General features: G+C 43.3%; 1 protein-coding gene and 1 long non-coding RNA gene across 3 annotated transcripts in view; one reads left to right on the top strand and one right to left on the bottom strand.

The window, feature by feature from the left end:
- LOC103350187 (uncharacterized) overlaps positions 1–12,748 on the top strand; it is a 57,996-nt gene that overhangs the window by 23,037 nt on the left and 22,211 nt on the right. The gene's annotated exons all lie outside the window — the stretch shown is intronic.
- LOC100350417 (calreticulin) overlaps positions 10,149–12,748 on the bottom strand; it is a 32,093-nt gene continuing 29,493 nt past the window's right edge. For both annotated transcript variants that reach the window (XM_089300705.1, XM_017346308.4), the window contains 2 exons: positions 12,583–12,675; positions 10,149–10,490 (listed from right to left, as the gene is read on the bottom strand). In XM_089300705.1, coding sequence (XP_089156831.1) covers positions 10,242–10,490; positions 12,583–12,675 — 342 coding nt within the window. In that variant the 3' untranslated portion in view covers positions 10,149–10,241. The remainder of the gene's footprint in view (positions 10,491–12,582; positions 12,676–12,748) is intronic.

Raw genomic sequence — 12,748 nt, 5'->3', positions numbered from 1 at the left:
TCCTTCTTCAGGTCTCATTTTTAATTTTGTTCACAAAGAAACTTTCCCTCCCATATTATTTCATATTTTACCCCAAGGAATACATTTTTTAATTTTTTTTCATTGTTTAATTTGAAATGCAGAAGAAAAATGGAAAAAGATCTTCCATACATTGATTCATTCCTCAAATGCTCACAACAGCCAGAGCTGGGCCAGTCTGAAGCCAGGGTCCCAGAACTCCATTCAAGTCTCCATGTGGATGGCAGGGTCACAAGTACTCCAGTCATTACCTGCTACCTCCTGGGAAGCACTTTGACATGAAACCGGAATAGGAATCAGAGGAGCCAGGACTCAAACCAGGTGCTCCTATGTGGACTGCGGGCATCCCAAGCAGCTACCTGACCAAGCAGCAACATGACCACTGCACCACCCACCCACCCCCATGCTACTGCTTAAGTGGATCCCTTCCTGGCATGTTCTATCTCAGTCCCATATTTATTTGCTTTCCTTAGGCCTTAAACCAGTGTGCAGTAATTTATTTCTTTGTTCACTTGCCTGTTTCCCACTAAAATGAAGTGCTCTGAAGACGGAGGCTGTGTCTTAGTCACTGTTCCATACTTCATGGCAGGCAGTTTCCAGTTCATTGGAGGAACTCTAGAAATATCTGAAATATTCTAGAAATATCTGGCATAAACACATATTACCTTTTGCTACTTTGCACCTTCCATTTATTCGTTATTCCTGTCTCCTCATCACTTTGATGTGTCACAGCCCAAGTCTGTCTCCTCTCAACCATATCCTTACATGACCTCATGGCTTATCTCTTTACAACCTGTTAGTTATAGTTTTTATTACTGCTAATTGCCTCAGTCACTTCATGTTCACCATTCAGATTCCAGGGAGAGAAACACTGATTTATATACTTTTTTTTTTTTTTTGAATCAGAGTACATGTGTCATTACCAGCGAGCTCACGGGCTGCTTGCCTTGGGGTCTTGTTCACAGTCCTAGTCCATGTAGCTGTGTTAAGACAAGGCATGGATGGAGATGGTTTGCACAATGCTGGCTTCCACAGGATGAGGATTTAGAAAACACAGCAGAGCTGGCGCTGTGGCATAGTGGGTAAAACCACCTCCTGCAGTGCCGACATCCCTTATGGGCGCTGGTTTGTGTTCCGGTTGCTCCACTTCCAGTCCAGTCCTCTGCTATGGCCTAGGAGAGCAGTAGAAGATGGCCCAAGTCCCTGGGCCTCTGCACTCATGTGGGAGACCTGGAAGAAGCTCCTGGCTTCGGCTGTTGCAGCCAGCAACTGTCCCCAAGCCCTCACATTTACACAGCATTTCTAAACCTGCAGAAAGGGTGTTTGCACCAACCTGCATTTATACCTCCAGCAACACTGTGAGTTAAAGAATAATAATGCAGGTGCATTAATGGAAGCAGAGCTGGGACTTGATCCCAGGTGCTTCAATATGGGATGTAGGTATCCAAAACAGCAGCTTAAACTGCTGCACCACGAAGCTTGTCCCTGCATGGGCTCCTTGCTGCCTCATTTCCTTCCTAGGACTGTCTTTAAATCACTGTAAGGGCAAGTGTTTGAATGTCCAGTGAAAAGTTATTAAGGAGCGAGAGGATAATTGAAATTTCCTACCAGGCACTGCTGTAGATGAGTTGCACAGGCTCTGAACTCTTCACATACTGTATCAAGAGCCTGAGTGTTTATGGAGCACTTCTCATATGCCAGGCACTCTGTTTTACGTGTGTTCCCCCAACTCAACCTCCTGACATTTGTGTGAAGTAGATATTATTATAGTTGCCACTTTATAGATCAGGTAAAGAGTGCCAGAATCTTAATTTAGGTCTTTCTGATTCTAAAGACCATTCTTTCACTGCACTAGACCATCTCTCTTTTGTTGATTAACTTTATCAAGTTACTTAATTTTTTTTTTTTTAGAGCAGAGCCAGGATTTGAACCCATGGCTTTCTGCTTTCTTTCTTTTTTTTTTTTAAAGATTTATTTTATTTATTTGAAAGACAGAGTTACAGAGAGAGGCAGAGACACAAAGAGAGGTCTTCCATCCGCTAATTCACTCCCCAGATGGCCGCAACGGCCAGAGCTGCGCCAATCCAAAGCCAGGAGCTAGGAGCTTCTTCTGTGGCTCCCACATGGATGCTGGGGCCCAAGAACTTGGGCCATCTTCTACTGCTATCCCAGGCCATAGCAGATAGATGGATTGGAAGAGGAGCAGCTGGGACTAGAACTGGCGCCCATATAGGATGCTGGAGCTTCAAGCCAGGGCTTTAACCCGCTGCGCCACAGCGCAGGCCCCTCTGCTTTCTTTTATTTATTTATTTATTTGCGAGGTAGAGTTACAGACAGTGAGAGGAAGAGTCAGAGAGAAAGGTCTTCCATCTATTGGTTCACTCCCCAATTGGCTGCAACAGCCGGAGCTACGCCGATCCTAAGCCAGGAGCCAGGAGCTTCTTCCAAGTCTCCCAGGCGGATATGAATTTTAAAACTAGTAGAAGGGGCCAGCGCCATGGCTCACTTGGTTAATCCTCTGCTTGTGGCACCGGCATCCCTTATGGGTGCCAGTTCTAGTCCCGGTTGCTCCTCTTCCAGTCCAGCTCTCTGCTGTGGCCTGGGAAGGCAGTGGAGGATGGCCCAGGTGCTTGGGACCCTGCACCCACATGGGAGACCAGGAAGAAGCACCTGGCTCCTGGCTTTGAATCGGCACAGCTCAGGCTATAGCGGCCATTTGGGGATGAACCGACAGAAGGAAGACCTTTCTCTCTGTTTCTCTCTCTCTCACTGTCTAACTCTGCCTGTCAAAAAAAAAAAAAAAAAAAAAAAAAAAAAAACAAAAAAAACCAAAAAAAAAACTCGCAGAAGTAAATTCAGCCTATTTGAATTAGCAGCTCCCTGCTAATGTCTTGGAAGCAGTGATGATGGTTTAAGTACTTGAGTTTCTGCCACCCACGTGGGAGACCTAGATAGAGTTCCTGGCTCCTAGCTTTAGCCTGGTCCAGTGCCAGCTGTTGCGGCCATTTAGGAAGTGAACCAGCAGATAGAAGATCTCTTTCTCTTTGTCTCTTCCTCCCCTCTATCTCTCTATCTCTCTCTCTAACTCTGCCTTTCAATAAATAAACAAATATCTTTAAAGATTGATTTATTTATTTCAGAGAGTTACAGGGAGAGGGAGAGACAGAGATGCTCATGTGCTGATTCTCTCCCCAATGGTCACAATGGCTGGGGCTGGACCAGGCCAAAGCCAGGAGCAGGAGTTTCTTCTGAGTCTCCCAAGTGAGTGCAGGGGCCCATGGGCTTGGGCCATCTTTTGCTGCTTTCACAGGTGTATCAGCAGGGAGCTGGATTAGAAGTGAAGCAGGTGGGACTTTAACTGGCACCCAAATGGAATACCAGCATTGAAGGTGGCAGCTTTATCTGCTATGCCACAGTGCAGGCCCCCATAAACCTTTAAAAAAAAAACTATATAAAAGAAGAAATGGAAGGACTGGCATTGCTTAATGGGTTAAGCTGCTGCCTTCAATGCCAGCATCCCATGTGGGTGCCATGGGGCTGCTCCACTTCCAATCCAGCTCCCTGCTGATGAACCTGGGAAAGCAGCAGGAGATGGCCCAGGTCCTTGGGCCCCCCACCACCCACATGGGAGACCCAGGTGGAGCTCCTGGGTCCTGTCCTTGGCCTGGCTCAGTCCCAGCCATTGTAGCCATTTGGGGAGTGAATCAGCAGATGGGAGATCTCTCTGTAACAGTGGCTTTTCTCCCCTCCCTTCCTCCCTCCCTCCTTCCCTCCTTCCTTCCTTTTATTCTTTTAAAGAGTTTATTTATTTTGAAAGAGTTACAGAGAGAGGGAGAGACAGAGAGAAGTCTTCCATCCACTGGTTCACTTCCCAAGTGGCCACAACTGATGGGGCTAGGTCAGTCCGAAGCCAGGAGCCAGGAGCTTTTTCTGGGTCTCTCACGTGGATACAGGGATCCAAGCACTTGGGCCATCCTCTGCTGCTTTTCCCAGGCCATTGGCAGGGAGTTGGATCAGAAGTGGAGCAGCTGGGATTCCAACTGGGATGCCAGCGTCTCAGGCAGCAGTTTAACTCACTACACCACAGCACCAGCACCATAATGATGCCTTTCAAATGAATAAAATAAATCTTAAAAAAAAAAAAAGAAATGGAGATGAAAAACAGGAATACATAGTAAATGGATGTATTCGGGCTCAGAAAAGATACCCCAAATTTGGTGCTTTAGCTTAGTAAGTACTTAGAAATGAATGACATTTGAGGGGCTGGTGCTGTGGCGCAGTGGGTTAAAGCTCTGGCCTGAAGTGCTGGCATCCCTTATGGGCGCCGGTTCTAGTCCTGGCTGCTCCTCTTTCAATCCAGCTCTCTGCTATGGCCTGGGAAAGCAGTAGAAGATGGCCCAAGTCCTTGGGCCCCTGCACCCACGTGGGAGACCCAGAAGAAGCTCCTGGCTCCTGGCTCCTGGTTTCGGATCAGCACAGCTCTGGCTGTTGCAACCAACTAGGGAGTGAACCATCGGATGGAAGATCTCTACCTCTCTCTCTGCCTCTCCTCTCTCTGTGTAATTCTGACTTTCAAATAAATAAGTAAATCTTTAAAAAAAAAAAAAAAAAAAAAGAAAAGAAAGAAAAACATTGAAAGGGCCCCAGAAGCAAAGTCTCTCTCTCTCACCTTCTGCCCTCCTGCCTACCACTCTTTTTTCCTCTCTGAAGATAGTCACAGAAATCAAATGAAGTAGGACAGAGTTTCTTTATGGCCAGATCTCCCACAGGAAGGCAGGGGAAGGTTAGAGCAATATTTGTAGTTTTTATGACCCAGCTTCTCTGTCCTACGTCATTCGAGAGAAGATTGTTAAGATCCTCATTCCAGAAGGGGCCCTGCCCTGCACCCTGGAGGCCAGGAAGAATCTGGACGGGTGGGGCTGGGTTTCCCTTCTTAGTCTACAAGCAGTAGCTCAAACTCTTTTGTCCCATCATATTCCTACATACCTGTCCATTAGTTGTTGAACCAAAGTATAAAAAATAGTTTTCCCTAAGTATTTGGGTCTTAGTTTCTAAAGTCTCCCATGTCATATACAACCTTGATTAACTAAATGTGTTATGCTTTTCTCTTGTTAATCTGTCTTACATTATAGATGTGTTGACTGTGATCCTTATGATGCATGAGGAAAGACCACACTTTTCCACCCCTATAGATGATAGAACTAAATCTTAATATACATTAATTACATTAAAAAGATTTATTTATTTACACTAAATGTAAATAGATTAATTTCATCAATTGGTTTTTAAAAATTATGGTCAAGAATAAATTGACCATAATAGCAGGATAAAATAAAAGGAAACAGAAGGACTAAAAATAAAAAGATGAGAGTGGCATTGTGGTGTAGCAAGCTAAGCCACCACTTGCAATGCTAGCTTCCTATATCAGAATGTGGGTTCAAGTCCCAGCTGTTCCACTTCCAATCTAGGTCCCTGCTAATGTACCTGGGAAGGCAATAGGAGATGGTACAAGTACTTGGACCCCTGCCATCCATTTGGGAGACCCAAATGGAGTTCCTGGCTCCTGGCTTCAGCCTGGCCCAGCCCTGGCTGTTGCAGACATTTGGGAAGTAAACCAGCAAATGGAAGATCTCTTTCTCTCTGTTTCTCTCATTCTCTGCACCACTTTTCCTTTCAAATAAATGAAATAAATCTTGAAAAAAGATACATTGAGTAAATATGAATTATGTTGTGATCTTACTGTCTGTCTAAGAGAGAGAAGAAAATAAAAGTCATGATCTACTCATAGAATAAATTATAGGTAAACACACAGATAGAACAGGCAAAACATATACATGCATCTAATCATACAGTCCCAGAACACACCAACTCCTGGAGAAATAGAGAGACATATAATTATAGCTGAAGACTTTCCTCTCAGAAATTGATACATCAAGACTTGAGTAGTATAACTGCCATATTTTAACAGTTCTGCATCTTACTCAAGAGTAGACTCTAGGAATATTAATGATATAATAAATATGAAAATTAAAATTATAAAGAAATATTGGAGACGATTACAGTTTGTGAATGAAGAGAAGGGAAAAGCAAAACTGCAAAAGCATGAAATCTAAAATAAATATATCACTGAATATAACAACATGAACATTAAGGATTTCTAGTCGATAAAGGACACTGTGCACTAGGTAACTAGTTAAGAGAACGAGAGAAGGTATTTGAAATACCTAATTCTCAAAACTTTTGCAAATAAGATGACATGGCTATGGGCTGGATACAGTAGCAATGAAAGGTGACAGAATCTTCAACAGGTGGGGTTTAGTCAGAGGTGATTAGGTTATTGGAGGCACCACACGTTGAAGGGATTACTGCTAATCCAGTGTGAGTTCTGGGGAGACTGGGGTGTTAAAAGCAAGGCCACCCCACACACTTGGCCTTTTCCCTTTCTGCTTCTCTCTAGAGGCTGACTAGATGAGGCCACTTAATATTAGACTCAGCCTCCAAAACATGAACTAAATAAACTTCTTTTCTTTATAAGTTATCCAACTCAAGTGTTTTGTTATAGCAACAGAAAATGGATCAGCACAAACAGCAAGCTCTAGGGAAAAAAAATATTCAGGATAGGGACAGGAAATGCAAAAATCAAAAGACCTACTAAGAGATGCTCTAAAGCATCAAACAAATGCTGATTGAAACATGTGGATCCATTTGTTAAACTAAGAATTCTTGGCAATACCAGCTGGTGGGGTTGTGGGATGCTGGGACCCCCATGCCAGGTGGTGGGCTTATGGACCAGAATAGCCATTTGGAAGGCAATCTGACATGAAGTATGCAAATTAAGAACTCACATGCTCTATGAGCCCCACAATTCCATTCCTGGGGTATATCCTAAAGAAATTCTTATGCAGGTACGTATGGAGTTATGCATTAAATATTCATAACTTATGGTCGTAGGGACTTAGAAGCAAGTTCATGCTATCATGAGCAGAACAGACAGCTAAAATGTGGTAGATATGGTCCATTATAGGCAGCAATCAGAAGCAAGGGGTTAGAAGGATACACAGCAATGTGAATATGTTTTAAAAATATAGTGCTCAGTGAAAACTATGAAGAAACAATATGCCATTTACACAAATTAAAAATACACTCAGACAAAACAAAAATTCATATTTTGTAGGAACATATGCAAAGAAAAACATATATTAAATGGAACTCAGTTGTCCATGTGGGGGAGGAAAGGGAATAAAAAGAGGAAAATATGTGAAATTTAAAAGTGACACTATTACTGATCAGACATGGTGAAGTGCCATGTACTAAGGCATGTGATTAACTAAACCCTGTGCACCCAAGTCAAACTAATCAACAAATGACCATAAAACTGGAAGGAAATTCAATGAATAGTACACAGCTGTCTCTGGATTTTGGGATAATGAGAAATTTTTACCTTCTTTATAATACATATGAAGTACTTCAAAAAGCTCATGAAATTAAAAAGAAAAATTTATTTTGGTGCAAAAAGAACTTGAAATCCATTCTAGCTTGTCATAATATTAATTTTCTATGAACTTTTTGAAGATCCCACATATGCTGACTCCAAATGTTTTACACTGAGCATCTGTTAATTCCAAAAATTTAATATAGAACCAGAATTTTTTTTAAAAAAATCATCTGGAGGAAAATGGTTTGGTGGTAGGACAATAGTAGTCAAAGCATATCTCCTGCAAGAACACAGAAACATTTTCTAAGTCTGAATGCAGACTGAATGGAAGAATGCATTCATTTTTCCTTCGTAAAATTACCTTAACTTCTGAAATAATATTTGCACAACTGATCAAAATAAAATGCAAAAGGAAACATAAGACATGTGAGAGCAGCGGCTTTAAAAATATCCAAATGGAACCTTATTATCCAAAAATTCTGCATGAAAATCAGTACCTTTACCTGGTGATGCTGAACATTATGTGACGATTGGTAGAGCACACAGCTGACCCATCAGGGCAGACATGGGTAGTAAGCAATGCCCGTATCAGACTGGCATCCTCAAAATACAGTTGACCCCACACACTAGCCCTCCAATTCCAAGACAAAAACATGCCGTTTTTCACACAACAGACTTCCACCTTACAGATAGAAAGTCGAGTTTCCCAAACCAGAATCCACACGAGGCGCCAGCCCAGAGGAAGGGAGGGAGCAGTTTTGTTGCCCTTTCCTGACCCCACCACCCCACTTCCTGTCATCTGGGTGCTCTGCTCTCTGATTCTGAAATTGACCCACACATTACCTTCTCCATCAGACAGACTCTTAAGCATTTTTTTAAAAGATTTATTTTTTATTGAAAGTTACACAGAGACAGAGAGAGACAGAGAGATCTTCCATCTGTTGGTTCAGTCCCCAAATAGCCTCAATGGTCAGGGCTGGGCTAGGCTGAAGCCAAGAGCCAGGAGCTTCTTCCGGGTCTCCCACATAGGTGCTGGGGGCCAAGAACTTGGGCCATCTTCCACTGTTTGTCCCAGGCTATTAGCAGGGAGCTGTATAGGAAGTGGAGGAGCAGCTGAGTCCAAACCAGTGCCCATATGGGATGCTTGTGTCACAGGCAGCAGTTTTACCAACTATGCCACAACGCCAGCCCCAACTCTTAAGCATTTTTAAAGATCTGCCTCAGAGGTCATTATCTTCATGAATCTTCTTGAAACCACCGGCACAGTTTTGCTTACTCTTCTTTTTTTTTTTTTTTTTTTTAAGATTTATTTCTTTGAAAGGCAGAGGGGTTGCTGTAATGAAAAAAAAAAAAAAAAAGGAAGAAAGAAAGAGTTACAGAGAGGCAGATGCAGAGAGAGAGGTCTTCCATCTGCTGGTTCACTCCCCAAATGGCTCCAATGGTTGGAGTTACACCGATCCGCAGCCAGAAGCTTCTTCCAGGTCTCCCACGTGGGCACAGGGGCCCAAGCACTTGGGCCATCTTCCACTGCTTTCCCAGGCCATAGCAGAGAGCTGGATTGGAAGTGGAGCAGCTGGGACTCGAACCAGCAGCCATATGGGATGCCAGCACTGCAGGCGGCGGCCTTACCTACCCCACCACAGCACCAGCTCCTTTGCTTACTCTTTCAACTAATTTTTCCTGAGCACCTGCTATGTTCCAGCTTCACAGTTGTAGCCCCGTACTACTATTTACTGAACTGTATGATGCTGTATCCAGGTCTGTCTCTCTTGCTGTTGAATGTAATTAAAACTGATATACACTTCAAAAGCTATTTCTTCCATGAGAAATGTTGCCTACTATGTGTACTCAGGAGTATTCAGTACTCCCTCATCCAACAGCCTGGCGCAGTGGAAGGACCAGTCTTGAAACCAGACTGACTTGAGTTCAGATTCTGACCCCAGCCTTTACTCTTTGATGCTGAGCAAGTGACTTTTCTGCTCCGAACAGTTTGTACATCTGTAAAGTGAAGATAACAATGATATCTTCCACACTGTTTGCTATAATGATTAAATGGGCACAGTGTAGGAGCTCCACAAATTTATGGGAAAGTCCATTCTAATCTGTAAAGAACTACTGGAATGCACATGATAACGACATTGTGGGTGGGTGGTACAGAAAAGATAACTGTAACCCCGGCAGACAAGTAACGATTATTTAACCATGAGGGCACAAAGCAGCAGAGAAGCAGAACTTTCACAGAGCATTTTCCTGAAGTGGAAGGGGAAGGCTGATCTTGTTTTTAAGGGCTTGATAGATCTGCAAGGAGAAAACATGATTGGCCATGAGTACAGCCATCAGCACTGCTCAGGAACAGTAAGTGACACAGATAGCTCAAAATGAAAACCCCCGGTGTATTGGGAGAAACTGAAAGTGAGGATCAAGTTTATGCAGATGATATTTTACCAACATATTAATAAACACTAGGCTAAGGATAGTAGTTACAGCTACTATTTTTGACTGTTTATGTACACATGCTACAGCACTTTTTATACACATTGGCTCGTATAATATCTACAACAACCTCATGAAATAGAACTCATCAGTCCCTTTCCACTAAGGAAATAGAAGCCCCAAGAGGTGTCAAGACTTTCCCAAGATCATACAGAGCAAAGAAGGTGGGGTAGAAATACAAACCCAAAGTTCATTCAAAAAGAGCAAAATTAATTTGCATTCCAAAATTTGCCAACCTTGCAAACATTCCACCACCACCACCACCACCACCACCACCACCACCACCCCCCCCGAGTTACAGTTCATCCTTCTGGTCGACCAAAACTTCTTCATTTTTATGCAGAAATGCTCTTTCAGCTTCCCCTCCTGGCATCTGCCCATCATTTCCCGGTTCCTCTTCAGAATCCTCTTCATTTTCCTCTTCTTCAAGTCCCCAGATATCATCTTTCTTTTCCTCCTCCTTTTCCTTTTTCTGCCTGGCCTCTTCTTCCTGTTTTCTTTTTTCCATTTCTTCATGAAGTTCTCTCCATTGCTTCTCTATGTCCTGTTTAGAATGTGGAATTTCCAAATAATTCAGTGATAGCATAAAGAAAGTTAACCCACTTTAGAAATGTGTGGCCTCTTCCATCATAGATTTCTGGGATGCTGCTATATTTTCAGTAAGTGAGGAATGACAGAAATGTGTGTCTAATTTGCTTACAATAAACATTTATTGCATGCCTACTGTGTTCCTAAACACAGTGCCATACAATCTACACATATTATTGTATTCCTCACAGCCACGCATGGGTTAAGTGTTGCTCGTTTTACTTTCATGAAGGATGTGAGGTTTGGACTTCTTTATAGGTTTTTGAGGGTCTCTCCAAATTGCACATTTCTGTATTTCCAGTGACTACAACAGTGCTTTGAACAGGCACACAACAAATATTTGTCAAGCAAATATATTTAGTAATAATAGATATCATGTTATGGAACACATACCACATGCAGGAAATTAGAATTTAGTTTCTATCAGTATTCCCAATTTATAGATGAAGAGATATTAAATAACTTAGCCAAGTACACATAGCTCATAAAGAAGGGAACCTGGCACAGCAGGTTAAGCTGCTACCTGTGAGGCAGGAATCCCATATGAATGCTACTTGGAGTCCTGGCTGCTCGACTTTTTTAAAAAAATTAATTTATTTATTTGAAAGGCAAAGTTACAGAGAAGCTGAGGCAGAGAGAGAGAGAGAGAAGTTTTTCATTCCGTTGGTTCATTCCCCAAATGCCCATAACAGCCAGAACTGCGCTGATCCAAAGCCAGGAGCCAGGAGCTTCTTCCAGATCTTCTACATGGGTGCAAGGGCCCAAGGAATTGAACCATCTTCTACTGCTTTCCCAGGCCATAGCAGAGAGCTGGATTAGAAGTGAAACAACAGGGACTAAAACCGGCACCCATATGAGATGCCGGCACTGTAGGCCATGGCTCTACCTGCTATGCCACAGTGCTGGCTCCTGCTCTACTTCTGATTCAGCTCCCTGCTAATGTCCTGGGAAAGCAGCAGATGGACTGCATGTCTGGGCCCCTGCCACCCACGTGGGGGACCCAAATGGAGTTTCAGTCCCCTGGGTTCAGCCTAGCCCAGTCCCGGCCACTGCAGCCACTTAGGGAATGAACCAGTGGATGGAAGAAGATTCTCTCTCTCTCTCCCTCTCTCGCTCTCTCTCTCGCTCTCTCTTCCTCCCTCTCCCTAACTCGCTCTCTTCAACTTTGCCATTCAAATAAATAAATCTGTTAAAAAGAAAAAAAAAAAAAAAGAATGGAGCCCAAATTGGAAACTTAGCAGTCTAGCTCCCACTCATATTCATAACCAATATATATAATAGTGCCTCAACAAAACAATATTAGACAACAACTGCAGAGTAAAACAAAACAAAACCAGACTTAAAAGTGCTTTCAAATCTGACAATTTGCTTCCCAGTGCACAATGTCAATGCTATTTTAGAAACGTGTTGAAGTTCTCTCTAAAAGAACTTTTTTGATGCTTGTCCTTTGCTGGTTCTCTTACCATAGCTTATTTGCCTATTGGATCATCGAGCAGTAATCACAAACCTGCTTGAATGAACCTTCCTGCAGAACCAGGAGGTCTGGATGGATGGTGTCACCATCATGAGGCCACGCCCCGAGTATCACTCCACCCATGGAATGGTTCTGGGAGGTCAGGGAGCTGGCGGAAAGCACCATGGCCTTCCTTCTTCCTCCAAGCTATCCCTCAGAAGGGGGCTCGGTGGCTCCCCTCTAGGTCACCACCCTGTGAGCAGGCAATGTGCGACAAGAGCAACGTGAGTTCTGGGTTCAAATTCTAGCTCAACACCTAAAGGTTGTGTGTGACCCTGGGCAGTGCATGCTCTGAATCTGTTCCTGCCACAAGAAAACGGGAGAAATGACATCTGTCTTACTGAGTCGGCAAGTGCTCACAGAGAATCACAAGAGTGGAGTTGTAGATGTGAGTGAATGTGAATAATTTCTCCCTCCTCTCACGGCAACGAGACCAGAGGTGAGACAGTAAGTGCAAGGCTGATTTTTAAAATGAAATGACAGAGCACAGCTAGATGTCAGACATCTAGAATCCCAGGGAAGGGGAGCATCTTACTTTTCTCAGTCCCCAAGTGTTGTTTCCAACCTCTTCCGCAAACTCTTCATCATTTGTTAGAAGGAAATTGTCAAAGATGCTGCCTGATTTCACCTGTGAAAATGAAAACAACGAATGATCAGGGCCAGGCACTGAAACACAGAGGGGCTCAGAAATCACCAGGGAG

Source organism: Oryctolagus cuniculus, chromosome 7 (genome assembly GCF_051225735.1).
Source record: "Oryctolagus cuniculus isolate XC-2025 breed Fujian yellow rabbit chromosome 7, ASM5122573v1, whole genome shotgun sequence".
NCBI lineage: Eukaryota > Metazoa > Chordata > Mammalia > Lagomorpha > Leporidae > Oryctolagus > Oryctolagus cuniculus.
Note: the sequence above shows the minus strand (reverse complement) of the source record. Positions and strands in the feature narration are given on the sequence as shown.